General features: G+C 36.9%; 1 protein-coding gene across 5 annotated transcripts in view; it reads left to right on the plus strand.

Annotated features, from left to right (window-relative positions):
* Positions 1–22440, plus strand: part of SORCS2 (sortilin related VPS10 domain containing receptor 2) — a 521645-nt gene that overhangs the window by 494023 nt on the left and 5182 nt on the right. For 2 of the 5 annotated variants that reach the window (XM_058838960.1, XM_058838962.1), the window contains exons 21-26: positions 460–583; positions 2447–2559; positions 4150–4275; positions 8897–8996; positions 10572–10674; positions 20216–20373. In XM_058838960.1, the coding sequence (XP_058694943.1) occupies positions 460–583; positions 2447–2559; positions 4150–4275; positions 8897–8996; positions 10572–10674; positions 20216–20373 (724 nt within the window). The remainder of the gene's footprint in view (positions 1–459; positions 584–2446; positions 2560–4149; positions 4276–8896; positions 8997–10571; positions 10675–20215; positions 20374–22440) is intronic. The other 3 variants (XM_058838961.1, XM_058838963.1, XM_058838964.1) reach the window with 2 other exon arrangements.

A 22440-nucleotide genomic window follows, 5' to 3' on the forward strand; every position in this document is an offset into this window, starting at 1 on the left:
GGTCTTGTCATTCTAAAGGATGTGGTAAAGGAACAGGGTATCTCAGCTCCACCTTAAAGGTTACTGTGGGCTCTGAGTTGACAGCATTAATCCTTTTGACCCAGATATACCCTGCATTTTTGAGGCAAATGACTTGCTTCATATAATCTTGTAGAGATTGCTGAGTCTCCCTCAGACTCTATTAATTTTAGTGGGATCTAACTGAAAACCTAATACTCAACTGAATTCTCTAAAAGAAATATTTTCCTCATCTGGCTGGAATTCTGATTATATAGGATCCTTTTAGGGAAAGAAAAAAATCTACATTGAAAATTGTAATTGATCAATTTGATAAAATATTGAAAAAATTAAATTGGATGTGTAATTTTTTTGTGCTATTTTTCACAACAGTTTCTTTCAGCACTGTTCTCATGGTTGTTGCTGAAATTCTGTTTTCAACTGTTCTTTGGTTTTTTAAAGCCACTGCTTACATTGGAGAGTTTTCTGGTGACAAAGTTTGCTGAGACAGGTGATGTCAGAGTTACAGTGCAAGTTTCCTGTGGGAGCTCTATGCTTCAGGACTCAAAAGTTGTTCACGTTTTTGGTGAGACATTAGACCTTTTATTTTTTAATTTTTTTTAATTTTTTTGGTTTTTTGTTTGTTTCATATGTATTTTTATTGGATCTCTGAAACCAGCCCTACCACAAGTGAGCCTACTGTGTGTATATATATATAATATATATATATGTTAGATATAATATATGTGTTATATATAATTATATATATGATATATATCTGTATCTAATGTCTAGATTATATCTAATCTAATGCCAGATTTAATTGTTAAAATTAGAGGCATGAACGGTCACTAAATAACTCCACTAAGCTGAACAGTGGGATTGTACAGAAGGTTAATCTCAAACATTTTGTTTCCTCTGATTATTTTAGATGTTGCTGTGGTTCCCAGATGCTATATGTGTTTCAGCAGTTTTTTGGCCTGTGACTAGAAAGTTTGCCAGAATTTTTTAAATAAAGAAGTCTAAATACCTCTGAGAAAAAGAGAAAATTTAGTTGTGTATATGCTCTCAGCATTGAAAACCATGTGAATTAATTGCCTTTTATCACAATGTGTCACTGTTACCTTGATGTTTATCTGAGAATTTGGATCAAATATAGCTCTGCTGTAATTATTAAATAACCCTTCAGCTCTTGTTCCACACTGTGCCCTGGTGCGGCTTTTTTGTGTTTTATAATGTGGTGACAAGGCATAATATAGTGTGGAAAATGTAGTGCTGGGAAATTATTTACATTTGTATTTGTGCTGTCACACATGGGAATTGTGATAAGTATAAAGGCTTTTATTTTAATGCAGAGCTAAAAGCCTTCAGATATCATGCAATTCAAGACGTGATACATCTCTATTGTCTGATGAAGATTCTGTTATTTTTGCTTTTAGTGTACTTACTAATTTGAAATAATGGCAAAATCCCCACTTATGCTAAATGGAGCTTTTATGAACCTTCTCCTTTTCTAAGATAAATGGATATAACCTTTGTGCTACCACTTATAAATGCATCAGCTTTTTTAGAAATCTTTAGAAGTATAAACCTCTTAGTGTGACTACATCAAAGGCTTTATCAATCCAGTGCACCTTTTGCCAATCCTGATATCAACAGCATTAAAGTACTGGCCATCAGGAAGATAAAGAAACTTTTGAAAAAGAAGGCCATGTTAAAATAAAATTCTGTTGGAAATACTGGGGGGAAGCAGGTTTGACTTGTGGATGCCAGAGGTTCTCTATCCCTGCTTTGCATTAAGTTCCCTAAGTTTTCATCCAAGGATCCTGTAGGGAGAAAGGGAAGATTTTAGAGACTGCTTTCTGAGGATCAACCCATTTCTAGTATTTCAGATATTTTTGACAGTATCCAGAGAAATATTGTGGGTGTAGCTTTATTTTTTCTTCAAAGAGAGAAGTAGTTAGCCTTTGTCATATCATTTCTGTTCTTATTTTTGTATCTAATTTATGGAGTAACATATTCATTTTATATGGAAAACAGGAATGTGTAGTGGAAAAAAACCCATATGCTTATGATTCAGTGAGAGTAAAATCCATTGGTGCATTATCATTTAAAATAAAAGAAACCAATGAGTTCTTTTTAATACTCCTTTATTGACCTAGGGGAAAATTATTTGGAATATTATGACCCCAGAGCCTGTATGTAAATCTGCTTAATTTCTTTTTCTTCCTACTTTTTTAGTCTTTGGGCACAATTTTGATGATGTTGATGAAAATACAGAAAGAAATTCAACACCTCACAACAGAGAGCAGCAGGGGCCCTAGATACTGCAGTACTGCACAGCAAAACGTGCTAAATAGGGACTTTTACCTTTTAGTTCTATCCAACTCCTTCTGCAATCTAGTTTATTTCTTTCTGGTTTTTTTTGTTTTTTGTTTTTTTTTTCTAGATAATTTTCATGTTCTTCCTCTGAAGTTTACTAAGCACCTGGACATGTACAACCCCGACATCCCAGAGTGGAGGGAAGACATTGGGCGGGTCGTGACACGACTTCTTGCAAAGGTGCTCTTTCAGATTGGTTGTAAAATGTTCCCTCACCACTCATAAAGCTTGAAGGTTAAGTTAATACCTTCTCATTTAGAAGGTATTTTGAAATGGAGGCAGAGCAAAATAATAAAGTGAACCTCATGAGCTACATTTCAAACAAGTTTGAGCCTAGTGTCACTTTTAAATGCAAGCTGTCAACAGTGATATTTTAACACAGACAGTTTAGGTCTGACACAGCCTAATTGGCAATTAATGCTAAATATTGCTCTCTGGGATTAAGGATAGACATATTAGCAAACACTGCTGACTCCAAAGCAGGAAGAGTTAAGTAGATTTAGAAGCTAAGCAATGTGTAATATAAAAGATATCATCTTTGTGTAAAAACAAAGCAGAAAGAAAGAATTTACTGTGCTTGTTCTGTAACTTTGAAAACTATGTATCATATATAGGCACACAATTTGTACAGCTGTTTTTTGGAAGCATGTTCACAAAAGAAATGTGGATTGGGAACAGCTGAATCCTGTAGGGTAAATCAAATACAAACTATGCAGTAGTGCTGTGGCATTAGATCACATCATGGAAACTTTGAGCTCGAGAGCTCTTCAGGCACACACCCTGCCACTAACTGAGGGTGCACTCACTGGCTTTCATGAGGGCAGTAGCACTGAGGAACAGCTTGATATTGTTTCTAAAATATTTGAACTTTAAATCACTTTACTTTTCCTGGATTTGCAATTGTGCAAATCAGGTTCTGAACTTTTTGACTTTATAGAGTTTCCTGTTGGGGGTTTTTTGAGATTCTTATCAAATGTCAAATTAATTTCTTGCTTTTATTAACTTAAACTCATTCCATAAGGAGTTCCACTGGTGTCAGTCAAAAAATATTTTACTCCCCTATAAAATAGCTCTTGAATTTTATAATTACTAAAACATTTGCCAAAATATGTGACAGAGTTTCAGAATCTTTTTGAGGAAGGCTAAGTGCCCAGGTTATGGTCATTAGAATTGTGTGGCTGCATTGTACAAAACATGGAGAAATTTGGGTCTAAAAGCCAAATTTGCACAATCTATTTTACGAAGAGATGCATTTGACTTTTAGGAGGGGAATTAGGGTATTCATTACAATTTCAGGAGCTGAACCTGACTGTTCTTAGTCTCACATTGGAGGACTTCTCTCTGTCCATTAAGCACCCTCCTAAATAACCTTCAAAAGCTAAAGGTAGCTGCAATGAATACGCACTCCTAAGTCTACACTGTGTCTGAATGGCCCACAAAGGATCCTAAATCACTTGGGATTTATTCTTAATGTTACCTTAGAAGTGCTCAGCCATTGCAAAGTTTTGATAAAACCTGAAAACTTCTTCATTTTTCTTCTTTTTGCAATGCCACTGAATGACTTTAATGTGATAACAACACTTAGGTCTTCCAGTACTCAAAGAGCAACTCACATTTCATTACATTTATGTTTGGCTTTGTTCATGTTTCAGCTTCTAGTGGAATTCCCTTTAAATATTAAGGATCTGAACACCAAAGTCTAAAAGCCATGTGTGGAGTTACATATGTATTTTATATAAAACACAAAGTGTGCCTTTGTTGTCTTCACAGGAGACCAGTATACCTGAAGAAACACTCAGGACAGTTGTGAAACCTGGTCTGCCTACAGCTGCTGACTTGCATGTTCTACTACCAGCAAATCAACCAAAAAAGAAGAGAAGCATAACTAGTGATAAGGTAACCAGAGCAATGCACATCTGCCTAGGACAGTCTTCATCCTGTTTTGCAACAAGTGGCTGTACTCTCATTGTCTTTATGTGAATTTAAGAGGTCATCCCTGCTTATGTAAAGATCTCACTCCCATCTGACAAGATACATGTGAATGCTACAGCAGCTATGTCTGCTCTGTTTGACCATGTACAGACCAGCACAATCTACTTCTTTCTGGTATTAGTGTATTTCTCAAGAATATTTAATATTGGTCTGTCTATTAAACAGAAATAGCAGGGATGCATGTCATTCTCTGAAGATCCAGTAGAGCAAAGAGTCTCTGCACTGTCTTCAGAAAGAAATTAGATTTCAGGTACAAGCAAACCCAGAACCTTAGTTGTTTACCCATAATGTAAAGAGCATCAAGCAAATATTTTCTGCCCTTGTAAGAAAATGTCCTTTTCAATTGGTAAGAAACAAAGTTAGTGAACACGGGATTGAAAATTGGACGTTAATTTTGACGTTAATTTCTCCCCAGTTGTTTTCAAACCATGTTTCCTGAAGTAAATGAAGTAAAAGACTTCATTCCAGTTGAAAACCAAAAGACTGTTTGGCACTTACAATTTGTTATATTTGTCCTTTTGCTGGGATAGAGAAGAAGCAGATCCCAGTTCTGTTATTCTACCTTGCAGTTCATGTCCTGCCAGTTACAAAGAATCAGTGTAAGATATCTTTAGTTTTGAAGGGCATTTTACAGCTTTTGAACATTAGGTCACTGTCTCCGAAGAGCAGGAGAAGTAGGGAAGACAAAGCTTTTCATATTAACATAAACCAAATAGATTGTGTTCATGAGATGTATTTCAGAAAGTCCAAAGGAGTATGTTGAAGTTGTCCAAGTACTTGAATGGGTGTCTATCATTAAAATGCACAGACTATAGTCTGAGTGCACAAAGTTTTCTACTTTTTTGGCAGAAACCTTTACTGTTCTCCCATGTAGTCATAGTGAGAATTCCTGGGAGTCTGAATTCCTGATTATGTTGCAGGAAATAATTTATTTTAGCAGGTTGTTTCTTTTGTAGAGACACATTAATGAACTAAGGTTTTCAGCCAGGGGAATATTATGGCTTCAAAATTATTTGAAAATTTCCATTTCTTGAAGAAGCAAGGTGAAGCTTCTACAGGAAATTCCTTATTCTGAGCCTGTGGGGAATGGATGTGTTCAATAATTTAAGGAAACTAATGGTGATAGATTCTTTTGGTTGTACAAACATTTTACTTCAGTGTAAAGTGTTATGCATATTAGTTCCCTTTAAATCTCAGTTTCTGTATTAGTGCTGGGCTTCAAGTAGCTTTAGAAGTATCAGTTCAAATCAGTGCTGTATTAAGGTTTTTCTCAAGTTTGTGTATGAAACATCATGTGTGTTACTTTAAGGCATAACGAGGAGCAATCACATGCTGCAAATGATTTGGAAAAGCTTCCATTCAGTGGGGCTATAGGGATGTCACAGTAGTGTAGCAGGACATGGTTTTGAAATTAGTTCTACAGTAGGACCTTGCAAAGGTTTTCTGGAACTAGAGGAACACAGGAAGGGGAAAGTAATTGTATAATCTGGAGAATAGGTACCTTTCTAACACTGTTAGGATGAACCAAGTCAGACCCTGGTGTCTGGGGCTGGAGCAGGAGCAAGGGAGACAGGAGCAATTAGAGCAGCCTATGCTGTGCAGTGATAGCAAGTCAGGTACACCAGTGTCACATCTCAACACTGTTTGTTTTATAGAGTACAATGCTGTGGAGATGTACAGCCAGTCTTCTTCTGACAGCTGCCTACACTTCTGTTTTTATATTACTGCTGATGGACATTGTTTTGGTTATTGATATGTGCATATAAATTTGTTGCTATAGACTTGAATGGCAAAAATGTTGATAAAATGTGTTATATCAGAATCAACTGTGACTTGAGAAATATCCTGAAAATATACCCTATATAAATAAACTTAGAAGCAGTAGCTTCTGGTAAGTCAACAGGAAAATACTCATGTTGTCATATATTTAAAGATTCCTTGCATTCATTTCTGTTACTAGAAGAGAATCTTGAAGGTTTTTATCATGAATCAGTGGAAGGAAGCTTTGTCACAATGCTTGTGCCAGTTCTCAAAGTCAGTGTGGTGACACTTTTGTGAGGACTCAGCAATCTAGAATGTTTTCTGCATATTTGGAGGAGGTGTCCCTGATACCCTTAACTTAAACATAGTTATAAAATGTCTTTCCATAAAGAGAACCTCTCTGTTCTCAGCTGAAAACCTTTTATATTTGGAAATATTACATTATTTCAGGAAGATTAAAAGCAATAATTTCTTGCTCAGGCAGAGGACACCTTCTTGCTGGAGGTTTTATTGGTACTTTACATGGAGTGTTGGGATGTCATACTGTTTATGAGGTTACTTATGTAGAATATGAATAATTACTGATAAAAGTAGCCATCAATAACAAAGATGGTAAGCAAGCTGTCAGTGCAGTAAGAGGAGCCCTTTGGAAAATTCTGAAATTTTATTCCGCTCTGACAAGAGCCCTTTTTGTTTCAAATATATGCAGGGAGAAATAAAAGCTGACTGTGATTTAACCTGCTTTCAAGAACAGAGAAATTTCAAAAGTATTCTATTCTAATTATTGACTCCAGAGAAGACTTAGTTGCTTAATTTATGCACATCTATTGCATGTCTAATGTCAGGTGGGATGAGTCCAGTTGAAAGAGTCAATTAAAGTGCAATTAAACTATAATCTGGAAGGCAGGGGCTCTGAGGAAGATTTCTATCCAGACAAACTACTTCATGAAAATTCCCAGTGAGTTGCTTTGGCAAAAAGGGAAAGTCAGAACCCAAGACATATAAGTGGGTAAGAGTTTGAACAGTGTCATTATTTTTCATTCTTTTATATTCTTATAATGCAGAAGCCATTGTGTTCACATGTTCAAATATTGTCATTGTGAAGGAGGTAGAAAAAGATGGAAAATTCAAATGCTGGTATATGAACCCTAACTTAAGAAGTCTAGAGAGGAGCTCCAAAGACTGCATTTGTTTTTTAAAAAGCTGGAGAGGTGGCAGCACCATGATCAGTAAATACCTTGGGACAGAAAAAAGACAACCCATGAGCCCTGAAAAACCATCAGTCTATCAGTGAAATAAATAAGCCATAACCTTTGGCTGGATTCACATGAGATTCAAATTTTTGACCTGAGGCCTGTTGTTCATATAGATTTGGGTACGAATCCAGCAGTGGGGAGTTAAATAACAAACAAGTCTTAATCACTTAAGCAAAAACCACACCAAACGTTAGGAACCTGCCAGGAAAATATGAGGAATTGAAAGTTATGGAGCTCAGAAATTTCATTTACTGTCTGTAAGTCGGATTAACCTAAAGTAGTTGTCTCTTTTGCACTGTGCACCATGAACACATGAATGAACCTGGATTGATACAAAGAAACTTTATTTCATTGATAGCAGAATCACTTTAAAGCCTCCTAATCAGTGGAGTTGTCATATCAATTTTCTTTTCAGGCTTTGGGCAACAAGATAAATACTTAGGAGCTATCTCCTGTAATTGTCCTGCAAAATAACTGAAGCCATGCTCACTCCACCCTTATGTTGAGTCATTCCCACATGAAAAAAATTAATAAAGCCAGTGGAATGGCTTCAGAAGTTAGATATTCTTCAAAAAGAATGATGATATGTGAACTTTTGTATAGTCTCTGTCTATAATATGAGAGGGACTACAGGGATTTTTATCCATTATACTTCAAAAGCTTGTCAAAGATGAGCACCATAATTGATAATATCGTAAAAGGAGTTACTTGTGAAGGTTCCACGGATATAAAACAAATTTCTAATTTGGCATCCTCTGGGAAGTCGTGTCCCAAATTATAAGGCATAGAGTACAAAACTAGCTTTGATCTTTTAGAAAATTGACCATGTTGAAGACACAAGCAAGTACAAAATATAATTCAGACAATTTTTCATCTGGGGTTAGGATGTGAGGGTATATTTAATGGTTCTGCTCCATAAAAATATGAGAGTCCATATTTCACTATGCTCTGGCCACTGGAGGAAAATGGGAAGAATACTGATTTTTTTCCACATGGATGAATATATATATTTCCATGGAGTATTGTTAAAAATTAGCTATAAATGGAATTCATTCCATTATAGGTAAGGAGGTAGGGTAAATTATGACATGCAGTTCATTATTAAATAGTAGTTACTTTTCATAGCAAGAAATCCAAAGTGACATCACAGGTTTTATTCTGATAGGTTGGAAGAATGGGGGTTTTTAATATGGATTATGCATTGTGTGAGTTATGACCCAGGTAAATCCAATAGCGCGTGCAAATTACTTGCTGTCTGTCATACTGGGTAAACATAAAGACTTGGGTAATCAAAAAGAAAGATTTGGCTATAAAATTGTGACATTTTCAGCTTTTATGTCTTTTGGAGTTTTGCTTGATTTTTAAATATTGAATTTCTTTTAGATTTCAGCTCGTCATTGACAAGTGCTTTCACCATTAAAGAACCAGAGATTTTTCCTTTTAAAACAGAGCGTCTCAAAGTGGAACAGAGCACAAAACATCTGACATTCTCTCTGTTGTATTTTCAGAGAATAGCAGCTATAAAGCAGGCCCTGAATGCACACAACATCAGTTTCTTTCTGAGGGGAGGATACTGGGTCTTAGTGACTTTAGCTGACTCCGGTTCAGGTAAATATATAGAAAAAGCTATCAATATATCAATAGACCAACTTTCAGATGCCTGTTCAAGTTCTAATAATTTAAGGAGAAAATCCTTTTATCATTGTGTATCACATATACATAATCTTTATATCAGTGCATAACACATCTGTATATACTTACTTGGTACTTGTTACATGTAAATAAACACATGTATATATGATTATATATAAGTTAACATATATATATGTTTATATATATATATGCATGCACACACACACACATACATACATATGTACACATATGTATACATTTTCATTTGGTCATTATTAACAATCACAACCAAATAAATATTTTTTTTTATGTTTTCATTTTGTCATACCTCAAGATTTGTATCACAAGCTTCTTGCTTTTTCTGTCTAACTACAACATAAAATAAATACCTTCATTGTACAGAATAGTGCCCTGAAGGAAGAGCCAATCAGGCTTCAAAAAACTCATCTGGTATTCTAAAGGCACTTTAGACTGCACTGGCTGCTAAGAAAACAGAACTTCTTTGCCCTCATATCAGCCATTAACTCTGCTGCTGTAACTGCCTGGGTCTAACACAAGGCTTGCTGTATCTATGCCATGTATCTCTGATCTTCTGATCAACTCATGGGAAGGTTCCTGTAGGGAATCCACATTGCTAATCCTGTCCTGAGATAAATTATGTTTTTCCTCTATTTAAAACAAGTGGAAATGGGGTGGGGGCAGGGGGAGCTGTGTGCATTTTCTGCCTCTCTGGATTCACTGGTAATGAAAACTGGTTGAAGAGAATATGTGTGCATACACACGTGTACTTTGAAAGAGAGATGTTAAAATTATGTTTTAACCAGAAAGTTCAGCTTTGACTTGAATCTTTTATGAAAATGTCCTGTGATTTTTATTTGTGTATTATCTCCCTTAATATATCCTTCTTCATTAATTTCAGCGTGCTGGGGGAGAACAGCTTTAGCCAGCCACTATCAATTTATGTAAATGCTGGTGTGATTTTTTATCTGTCAGCGTTCTGTAGAAGACAAAACTCTTTTATCTAGTTGCTAATGTAGAATTGTGCTACAGTCTCACTGTGGTACCTTGGCTGGTGTAAAGGGCTGACATTCGTTTGCCAGCACAAAAGGGACTGAAAGAAGCCCATGTTCATTCCAGCCTTTACCAATGCATGACCTTGATAAGTTCATTTGTTGTTCAGACCCTTAATTTCTCAATCTGTGAAATTAATACAGCCCTACTTAGGGTGTGTGATTATTTACTATGATAACTTTAGATTCCCTGAAAAAAATCCAGACAACCACCGAGTATGCAAATAATGAAATTTTCAGGATCTTGGGTTTTGCTCTTTGTTGCTTTCTTTTTTTTTAAATGGGTCCTCTGTCCTTCAGTAACAAGTCACCAATTAATTCTGTGGTTTTGCCTTTCTGAAGAAGCCACAGAGTGAAAAGAAGAGGTTGCAAAAATAACAACCAATGTTTTTGATTTGACAATTAAATAGAAACGAACACTCAAGAATGTGAATGATGTGGAAGAGGACATGCAAAACTGTTCCTTTATTTTGTGTTTCAGACTCTCAGAGGATTGGAGGAGGCAGTGGCTACTGGGCTATTGTGGTTCTTTTTGTTATTTGTCTAGTTGCAGTTGGGGCTTTCATCCTCTACAAGTTCAAAAGGCAAGTAAACTTTAATCAACATATGCATTTTAATAATTAGATTTATCCATAGATTAGCAAGACAGACTTTGTTATTTATAAAGAAGATTTCTTGAAGAATTGCAAGAAGTATGCCACTTTGAAAGTCATATTTTTCTGAAAAGTGTGTATCTCTTGTTTTCAGACATCAAGGTAGTGCATTGATGCTTGTTTTGTTCCAAGATAAATATCAACAATATGGGAACTATGGAGAGTTTGTTCAGTTTATCTAAATAATATCATCAAGAATCAGATCTGAACTAAAATATTATTCCTGTTTAATTTCCTTCTCATTACTCCTAACAGTTATGAATAAGCTAAAACTATTGGGACAGGGAGTGCATCTGCAATGCTGATTTGCTTAAAAAAGTAGTTTTATCAAAGCATGTAATGCTCTGGGGCTTCTCTTTGCACACATTACATTTTAATTGCTGAGGCAATGCCATGGAGAATGACTGACAGAAAGAGATTAGCATTAATTTGGCACTAGAGTGTGTGGAGGGAAGAAATATTTCTGCAAGCAGCCCTTATGTGGAGCATATTCTCAAAACTGAGCAATGCCAGCCTTGGACAGTCCAATATATCTTTAGTCTGGAAATTATTTTAATCCAAGCTTCTGTGCAATTTAAAGAATTTGTTCTTGTTCATGGGACAGTGTTATCATTGTCTATCCTACCAGCATTTCTCTATTTCTGAGGCATTCAGAAGCTGTTGAGTTTGAGCATACTGGAAACAAGCTTCCATCATCATCATCACCATCATCATCATCAGCATTAACTCCTGTTATCCTTCCTTAGTGAGGATTCATACTGATTTACCTCATTTTTTACAGGGTGATTTTTATTTAAAATAAATATAAGTTTATAGAACTAGGAGCAGCATTGAGTTTGTGACAGCAGTAAATGTAGCTAGCATTAAGTAAGAGTTTGTTTAGCTAAAGTATTTGTATGTCAATTGAGGAAAACCCCTTTTCCTTCAAGAACCTAGGTTTTTTAGAGTGACTGATTCCTTTAATGGACAAAGATACAGAATACTGTATCAGACTGTCTACAATGAAATAAAAATCCATTTTGCTCTTTTAGGTGCCTGAAGCGAGGAAAAACATAAAAATGGTTGATGTCATGTAATTATATTATTTCAATAGCAATACAATGGAGGATTTTCTGTTTGTGGTTTCGATTATAAAACTTCCTTGTAATATCTTGTAAAAGCTATCTGATTTATATCTTTTATTAGCTCTTAAATGAGAGCAATTAAATAAGAGACACGATTACTGCATGATAGAAGAAGTATAAAATCTTCAAGAAATGGATAAAAACGTATTCTTCCTTGAGTTCTTTCTAAAATGCCCAATGAACCATCGCTTTATGAGTAGGGCTTTTATTAAGGAGGAAAATATAATACAATTTCCAAATTGTGAGCTTTAATGTCTCTCACACTTCTGTATATAATTTGTGAAAATCCTTTGCATTTATATTTGGGGCTGGGGGGTAATTTGGATGCAAGTGAGGACCATTGTGAGATTTATTCAAAAGTCTGTCAGTAGCTTAAAAACTGCTGTTGGCATTGATGAATGACCATGCAGTACTGTTCAATTTCAGTCTGTATCTTATCTGTTTCTGAGATATTTGAAAGAATCCTTTTTAAATATTCCTGCTAAGCTTTTCAAAATTGACAATATTTTAGTTGCATCCTTCATCTACAATTTCTTCTTCAAAGAATATTGAGCACCTAATCAGTGCTATGTTTCAAAAATTGCTTTTTCCTCATGGGCTCACTGTGAACTCCTGTCCCACCAAAATCTTTAATCCCTTTTAAAAAGTCTTTCCTGTGTTTATGGAAATGGTTGTTGCATTGCTGGTTCCCCATGGAGTACTTGTTGGGAGTGCAGTCCCTTTAAAGTCAGTACAGTGAGTACATAAGTTTACAAGCTGGTCCACAGGGACTGAGGCTATGAAATGAGTGTCCTTTATAGATATAAAAGTTGCAAGTTATAATGCATAAAGGCAACTTTTCAATATTATATGCCTGGGTATTAAAAATTAATTTGCTGAAAGAATGCCATAGGCAATAAAAAATGCTCAATTGTAGGTGATAATTTCAGAATTACTGTGGCCTATGGTAACTCAGATAACTTGGGGAAATGAAAATATGATTTAATTCCACAGAGAAATTACAGATGTGTAAAGTGTTGAAAAGATAATACTGTCCATAATTATGATGTATGATTTACAAACCTAAGGAGAAGCTGGAAGACATTTGGTGGTGCTTTCCCTTCATTTATGTAGATTAATAGAAGGGTTAAAACTCCTTTTTCCCTACATCAGTGAATTTTTTTTAAATCCTGGTTTTATTACTACACTGATTGGGTCGACAGGACCTGCAGCTGGCGCTGGAGCACATGCAAAGCAGGTGGTTTGCAAGAGGTTGTATGAACATATGAACAGTTGCTTTCTCCAGGCAGCAGCTGACAGAATGAGAGGACACAGTCTTAAGCTGCTCCAAGAGAAGTATGGGTTGGGTATCAGGAAAAAGATTTTTACAGAAAGAGTGATAAAATACTGGAGTGGTCTGCCCAGGGAGGTGGTGGAGTCGCCATCCTTGGATGTGTTTAAAAACAGACTGGATGTGGCACTCAGTGCCATGGTTTAGTTGAGGTGTTAGGGCAGGGGTTGGACTTGATGATCTTAGAGATCTCTTCCAACCCAGTGATTCTGTTTCTGTGATTCTGTAACGGGTCTTGGGCTGCTCTCTCTATTTCTCTCTCTTTGCTGGCTCAAAGTTGTTTGATATCTGAAAAGATGCAAGATGGAAAAAGTGGCTTGCAAAATAAGACGGTAACTGAATTGGCAGGAGGTTACAGCTTCATACATGAGAGCATGTCATCTATTTGCAATGACAGAGTTCAGTAGTTGTGATGAAAAAAGGAGAGAAAATAGCAGGCTTCTGTGTAGACCTACAGCTTTGATTGAAAATGGTGAAACATGCCCAAACTCCCCCAGGGTTTCTGAGTGCTGAGGCTTCTTGTCCCCCAAGCATGGTCACCTGCCCAAATTATTCCTGAAGTACATAAGAACTTGGGTAGAAATTTACACTAATTTTTGTCAGACTCAGTTGGGAAATGAAAGATGGTGTTGACAAGACATCAGAGACTAATTCAATACTTCTTTTTTTAATGAATCTTTCATAAGTAATGAAACTTGCTGCTCCTATTTAATTTCTCTTCTTTTTTGAAAATTGCAATATTCAATACTAAAATTTGGTGTCCCTGACAAGAAGTAATTCTAATAAAATTAGTTTAGGAGAGGGCGGTGATCTAAAAATAACAATTGTGCATAAGAATCTTTGTCCAATGCCTCATTTGCAGAAAAAGAAAAGAGTATTTCATCTAATTAGACAGGGAGGTAGGGGAAAAACAGTGGCAGATTCATATAGAGGTAGTGGGATTTTGGCTGGTTAGTTACAAGCATAGTACAAACCAATGCCATCTCATCACTCCTCAAGGGATGCCCATTAAATAGAAAAAATGTAAATGGTATAATTGCTCAGTGCTCTAATCAAGTCTAAAATTTTATGATCTGCTGGATAACCAGATCTGTCATGGCTGTCTAGCTAATGGTTAGGTGACTGTAGGTCACATCTGTTCTTATATGCCCTGATCCCAAATACTTAAGCATTGACTAGGAAGACTGCTGCCCTCTGTTTTTACATGCTGTAAATTTGCAAGCATTTATCATTTCATGTCCCCATTCCTCAACCTCATGCACTCCCAACTTTATCTGATGGCTTTTTTGTGCATCCAGACACTTCTTGAAAGATTAGTCCCTGGGAAAAAAAAAAAAATTTGGGCTGGAGTCCCCAGAGCTCGAGATGACTCCTGGCAATCCCAAGCATGGTTTGTTGCTTTAAACAAAGGGGGGAAAAAAAAAAAAGAGTAGCCAAAATGTTTTGAAAAACACAAGGGTTTGATCCTTTGTGATCAAATAAATAAGGACTTCAGATTAGGGCTATTTTTACTCTGTATATGGCAAGTAAATTTTAAATGATAAATGTGATGGGTTTTTAAAAGCTAATTGTAATGGTGTTCAACAAATGAGCTGTTTGGTTTATCTGAGCTATTGGTTCAGGTAGTTTAGGGGAGGAATTTTGAGCACAGCAGCAAGGAGGAAGGGGTCATTGCTCTCAGGTGAACCAACCGTGGCTGTGCAGGAGGAGCAGCGCTGTCGGCAGATGTGGGTGGGGGGCAAACCATGAGTAAAGCCACGAGTAAAGCCATGAGTAAAGCCAGAGTAAAGCCATGAGTAAAGCCACAAGTAAAGCCATGAGTAAAGCCACAAGTAAAGCCACGAGTAAAGCCACGAGTAAAGCCACGAGTAAAGCCATGAGTAAAGCCACGGGTAAAGCCACGAGTAAAGCCACGAGTAAAGCCACGAGTAAAGCCACAAGTAAAGCCACGGGTAAAGCCACGAGTAAAGCCATGAGTAAATCCACGAGTAAATCCACGAGTAAAGCCACGGGTAAAGCCACGGGTAAAGCCACGAGTAAAGCCATGAGTAAAGCGCCTCTGCTCTGCTCTGCTCCCTGGAAATCACCGAGCGAGTGCCTGGAGCAAACAACATGTTGCAATGCTCACTAGTGTGCTGCAGTTGTTTAAGCACTCAGGTAAAATGGACTGCAGCTGCTTCTTTTGCCCACAACAATATGAAGCAGCTGGAAAATATTTTTGAAAAACTCAGGGCTGTTTCTTAATGCGGATCTGGGATCTGTGTATATTTTTTCTATACCATACCATCTTTACTTGATTTGGTTCAGTAAAAACACACTTCTTCCATTCCCTTTGAAACAATGTAATTTTTTTTGTGGTTTTCAAGCTGCCATCCAGAAGAGATTTCTTCATCCTATCAGAGGAAGCTTTATGGTGTGGGATCCTGGGCAACAGTATAGAGAAGGGAAATAGCACTGTCTGTACCAGGCGAGGTGGAGGAAAGGAGAATTATATTTTAGCCACATCAAAGCTGCCATGTAATGATCATGCTACTAGCGGAAGGTCTGAAATCATCATTTTCTTATTTTTATTTTCTGTATAATAGCAGGATATTAGAGTAGCCAAACCAGAGAAAATAGAGGCTTTTATGCTTATTTTTTGTGCATATTTTACCTGGTTAATTGCAGCAAATTCAATTCTCTGAAAGAGTATGAAAATTTTCATCTTTTAATTTGTATGCAAACTATTGCTGATGTACTTAAAGCTGCATACATTGTTTTCACAAATCACCATGAATCCTCTTCACCCAGATTTATATCACTTTGTGTGTATTCCTTTTTTGCCTGCTACAATCAAGTACCAGTTTTGGAAAGTGAACCCCCTCCTGGGTCATTTCCACAATCTGGAGCAGAACTGTGTTATCTTTCTGCCTCATTGACTTACTATCTCATTTTCAGTCTCTGAAGAAAAGCTATCTTTTTTCCCCACCTTGCTTATACTACTTTTATGTTCCATGAGAGCAAGTGTGGTCCCAATCCATGCCTTTTAGTGATAAAAAAACAGGCACTAATTTAATGTTCCATAATATTTTGTAAAAATATCCTCAGAAATCAAAGTAATAGCATACAGAAAATATTTTGGAAATGAAGGAGGAGAGTATATCAGCAGTGCTTTAAAGCACAAAGAAGTCAGTCATCTGAACATTAATCCAAACATAATAAAGTCAACACCACAATAAAGTATTATATTTAATGGGTTATTATTGTTGTTATTTTTATTTAAGTTCCAAGAGAATGCTACATTATTCCATATTCTTTGCCATGTGAATATGTTCGTATTTTTTATACTAAATGGAATTTTAATCAAGCCTCTGGAAAATGAATGAAGTTTCATAAAGGCAAATGAATGTTTTTTTCTACAAAGAAGGAATTGAAAGCCAAATAAACTACAGCTCAAATGAGTAGGAATCAATATTGCATCCCCCTCCTGCTGTTCCTTCCTGCTGAACATTTTTAAGTGCTAACAGTTTGGGGTATGAATTGATTAGAATTTGTGGATAAAGGAAGGAAAACAAAGTACTTCCTGCAATATCTTCTAAAAGGTGTGGGACCTGGAGAGCTTGGTGAAAATCATGTCCTGCAATTTTCTTTAGTAGTGCTGTGCAGAATTACATCTCTAGCTCATATTTTTATGGTTCTCAAAGCAGGCATAATATTTCTTCTTTTTCATTATTGAAATAAAATCCTACAGGAAAAACAAAAGGAACTAAAAATGTAAACCATGGAGTGCTGCTCGGCAGAGGTAATTGTCTCCAGTGATGGATGTGAAGCACATGCATTTTGCAGATGAAGAGTAAAGTCCCCAAAGAAACTATTGCATAATCTTCTTGTCTGTTCTTCTAAATGTGCTTTCAATTTTCATATTGCTGATACAAATCTCTTGGGTCAAATTTCATGTCTTGTCATGTTTTCACAAGAGTCTTTTGTGTAGACCCAAAAATTTCAGCTCTGCCTGCTTCAAATAGTTACATTGGACTCAACATTGCTTCTTGAAGAGCAAAGCACATCAGGGTACACTGGAGTTTTACTCTGTGTAAGTAGGGGTAGAAGCCTCCTTCCTGCATGTTAGAGCAGTGAGAAGCAAAACTGCCAGAATCAGACCCTTCTTTAGCAAGGCTCCAGAATCCACATCCTGTTTCATCCCACAGTGTGGTTGTCTCTTGTAAACAGAACATCTGGCACATGTGTTAAAATTGCCTCTTGAAAAGGCTTGCACTGTCATTTTCTTCAGGATGGCTGAGTATGTTCCTGGTAAAACTGAACTGGTAGGAAACACAGAATGATCTCTGTAGTGTATAAAAGGTCTAATGCCTACAGTGCTTCTTCTCAAGGCCTGTGATATTCTCCTTCCTCCAATCCATTCAGTGTTTCAGTCTTTCCCATGTAAGTGTGAGGAGCAAAGGAGAGTGTGGAAGTACTGAGTACCTCAGCTTTATACCTTCCCAAAGGAGCTGTACTTAGCAGAATTGGGCAGGATAAGGCGAGTGAGAAATAATAGCTCACACATTATTTTTCTTCCTTTTAGTCTTAAACCATAAGGAAATGCTCTTAGCAACAGTACATTTAATAGTTATTTGTGAATTTGGGAGGTTTCTTCATTCTTCCTGAATATGTTTACTAGTATGTCTTCTGCTCGTGGTTATCTCTGACTAGCAAGTCATGCAGGAGCTGTGAGTTGAGGCCTCAGGATTTACACCAAAGGACACACTTTGTTGACCTGGTTTCATACAGGTCCCAGGCAGTAATCACACTGGAAGCTCTTCTCCTGTTACTTAACTGCAAAGGTCTGATGTGCCATATGGGTTTGAGATGTTTAACATTTTTATTATGTCAGAATTGTTTTGATAATGCCATTGATGCTTCTCCAATCTGTCAGAAATAGTTCTGAGAAGGTTATTATAATTATTGTAGAAACATATGTGCTAATTCTGCAGATGTGTTATAGAGACATTTTTCTGAGTTTTGTCTCCCTTAGGCATTTGATGGTGGACTGAAAGGGAGCAGTTTGACAGGTTTGATGCAGGTGTGATTGAGAGAATAGTTTTCCACATGACCAGTTTCATTACCAGACACATTAAAAACAGTCTGGAGTTACTGGCCCTAGAGAAAAAAAATCAAAATTAATTACCTAATGTATTTGTTTTGGTAATGAGGACTGTCCTTCCTTCTTGCAAAATGGCTTTTTTTAATCCATATAATGAAAGGAGAATGATGCAGGGCTTGGCTTTATGTGCATGTTTTTGTTGGAGGAGCCCTCAGACCTGTTGAAGTGATCGTAATAGCACAACATTGTGTCATTAGACTTTCTTTCCATCCTTGTCCTTTTCCTTTTGGTATTGTACTGCTTATGAATAATGGGATAAAATACCTAATTTTTACTTAGAGATATAATTGTGTGCATGTGTGTATGTGTATACACATACCTATACATATATGTGTGTTTGTGTAGACATACAGGACTCAATTTATCTTTTGGATTGTTCAGATTAAAGGAAGGAGATTATCTTCAGTCATCTTTACTTTCTTAGTAATTTTCATTTATTTTCATTACTTTGATGCAATGGAAGTTGTTTTTCAGAATAACTTGTTGCAGTAACTTTTTTTATCTCAAACTAAAATGGTGCCCCTGGCTAAAAACACCTTCTTGTGAAATGGCATTTAGAACAGATCTCCTTCAAAAGCCTAGAGGAAATAGAGGAATCTATGTATTTATCCAGCTTTCAAACTGCTGCCATAATCTGGAGCAGGGGATGGTTGCTTTTAGAGAGATGCCTAAAAATTAGTGTCACTTTTTCTATTCTCACTGTCTAAAGGGGCTCAACAGAAACCACAGCTGTTCAACCCTGTTTTTTCTTTTCTTCTCATTGTCTGCCCATTGTAATAATCTGGCTTTAAGCACAGACTTTGACAGCCATGATCTGCTGTCATGCTGCTCAAGCTGTCAAGCAGCTTCTGGCGCTGTAGGAAATGGAGCTTAGCGCCTGCAGCTCCCTAATCTGAAGTGTCTGCTTGGTGCTTGGGAAAGGATGTCCTCATGTGCCTAGGCAGACTGCAGGTGAACACAGCTACAGCACAAAGGGTATGGCTCTTGAGGAAAGTTTAAACCATAAAATCTGTTGCAAAGCTAGCAGTCCCTGATTTTTCCCTTTGAGTTTACAAAGTCTAATTTTAACTAATCTAGTTAAGAACCCTTTATCAATATTAAATCATAATCCTCCCAGTCTCAGCCATGGTGCTAATTGTCCATTAGAGGCATTTAATAAGATGCTTTTTGTTTCCCTAGATTCTAGTCAGAGTGAGTGAATTATTGTCTCTTGTAGAGTTTGTCTAATTCATCAGTTCCCAGTCTGAACTTTATACTCTGTCTCCTTCAGTGCTTCCTGCTTAAACAACCTCCTCTGTCTTGTGCTCTTATCGATGCCTGTTTACCTTCTTACTCCTTAGCCCTTAGTCCTGGCCCCCTGGCTCTTCACTCTCTGCTCCTTTCCATTCCCTGTCTCCTGGACTTCTCCTGACTTTTTCTCTCTGACCCTGATTGACTGTGTGCCATCTGATGCTATCACACTTCCATGTCAGCCCACGTGCTCAGGGAGATGTGATGATTGCAGCCCAGCTTAATGTATGTGAAGACAGCTGGGACCAAGAATGAACACTCACTGGGCCCTTTTATTGCTTGTATTCCTAAAATAGGTTTTCTGTGGTTTAGTAATTATTTTTCAACATTGCTCATTTTCTGTCAATCTTAGAAATGGATTATTAATTACTATGTTGGTATGAAGCTCCTGATAAGGTGGTTACATTAAACTGTGACAGAGAACAAAGAGTTGGTAAGTTAGGTTGTGATCACAAAATTAAGGAAGGATGGGATTGGTGATGATTTTTTGTTCCGGAAGAACTTTGCCCTGCTGGAGCTCTGCTCTGATGCCAGTGTGTTTGTGACACAAAAAATTCCAAAGTTTTTTCTTCTTGTCCCATTTAGGAAACTGCCAGGCAGAAATGTCTACGCCCAGATGCACAATGAAAAAGAGCAGGAGATGACAAGCCCTGTTAATCACAGTGAGGACACCCAGAACATCATCCAGGGTGAGGAGTTTATTGATGATGATCTGGACTCTCAAACACTAGGTAACGCAAGAGGTAACTTCGTTTTTAGCTTATAAATTTTCATAAGTAGTTGATTTTAAATTGTTTTAATTTGTTTTAATTTTAGTTCTTTTTCATTTTCTGTTCAGTCTCAAAAAGATGCAAATGGTGACACCACTAACAAGGGATTATCTCAATTGCCTTCTTTTGGCTTGCTTGAGATACAGGCTAATGTATGGATGATGTGCTATATAGAGCATGGTACAGAGACAGTAGTTTAATGTCAGGAGACTGACTTGGACAATTTTAGAGATAAATTATATTCGGTAGGATGGGATATAATCTGCAACAGTTGAATTCACTCAATAATCCCCTGAATTAGTGGAAAATTGAGTTCAGACCGGAAGGATTTTTACAGTCAATGCTTCTGTGATTTCAGATGGATTGTATGGAGATCCATTGCTTTATTTGCCTTCATATTCCAATGGCATTTAATTTTTTTGTGACTAGAAACATTAAATTTATTCATGTATAAAAAGTATCATAAGTCTTCCTTAATTTAGCTGTTGATTTTCTAGTATTCATGAGGTGGTTATAAAGAACCCATGAGGGAAACTTTCTGTATCTCTCAGTGCAGATGATTTCAGGTGAAAGTGTATATCCTGGCACCCTGTGGTTAGTTTTAGTGCATCATGGAGTTCTGATCTATAATACATTGTCTTCAGACTGCTTCCAAGTCACAGTCTGAAAATTGTTGGGCAATGTAAAAAACACTCAGCTCCATTTCTGAAAATTTTTGAAAATAAATCGGATGATCTGAAGCTTTTGGGATTTGTACCAGTAGCTTGATGGTGTGAAAGGCAATTGTAATGTCTTCATGAACCCTGAGGAAGAAGATGTGTTTTAGCTGCACCTGAGGTAGCCTGGGCAAGACAGAACCTGGTCTGAGGAGACATTTCTTTATCTTGGGTTTCACCTTTTTTGTTTGTTGTCGATGTCTTTATTTTCATTTGCTGTACTGTGTGCTGCTCTAGGTTCTTGGAGGTGTTAGCTTTGAACACAAGGGAAGAATCCAGCCTCTTGCTTTGCTTTGTGTATTTCTATCTCTTCTTTGACAACCTTGTGTATGAATATCACTGCTTTCATTCTGATTTTGCAAGATGATCTTGGTTGCTCTCCTGACTTTACCGGAGTTAGTTCCAAAAACAAACCTGAAAAACAAGGTCTATGTTAAATCTGTTTGGTCATTTTGTCTCCAGGGTCTTTAGAGGAGAAGCTGAATGCAGTCCTTTCAGATATGCCTATTAAAGTGGAGTATTCAAACACCTCTAGTACAAAAGCATAACTTCTTTTAATGGTAGAGAATCTCACATGGTACATTTAAAAGAATGCAGCTTGGGATGCTCTAATAAAGAAATGCTACCCTGATTCGTAACACATTTAGAATTAATCTCTGTTTGCCCTGCACTTGTTAATCACAGAAAACAAAAATCTTCCATTTGAGCAGAGCATTATTTTTGGGTTAGAGACTACAAGATCGTGATGTTTTGATGGCATAAGAATGTAAATGTGATCTCAAGGTGATTTGTGCTTCAACCAGGTGTCTGCAGCAGCAGACTTTCCAGGAGAGTGTAAAAAGCTCATTTTTGTGGATCATAATCATCCATATTTGTCAGCTACTGAACAGCCTTTAGACAGAAGATGTTATTTAATACATAAAACTACACTCCTGCTCGCTCTACTGTTTTGTTATTTGCAGTACTTTCCACTAGCTCCGGTATTGCTCAGTACTGCCAAGGAAATATTCCTGTTAATGATACTCTATTTTATCTGGCTTAGAGTGCGAGACATGTTATAATCCCTGCTTTATATTAAATTCTGGTTTACGACATTACTTGCAGAAGGTTCCTATGCTATGGAGATCCCTCCTAGCTCTGGTGAGCTTTCTCCCTCCCTCTTGGGAGATGTCAGTAGCCGCCTCCGCTCCATGTGCAGCAGGGAGTTACAGGCCTGGGTTTCTGTTTGTTCTCTCTCTTCTCATAACTTTTGAATTTCCTCAGTACAGTATTTCCAGACTCACCCATCCACTTTTTTTGTTTTCTATATATTTTATGTTGCCTA

This window comes from Poecile atricapillus, chromosome 4 (assembly GCF_030490865.1).
Source record: "Poecile atricapillus isolate bPoeAtr1 chromosome 4, bPoeAtr1.hap1, whole genome shotgun sequence".
NCBI classification, from domain to species: domain Eukaryota; kingdom Metazoa; phylum Chordata; class Aves; order Passeriformes; family Paridae; genus Poecile; species Poecile atricapillus.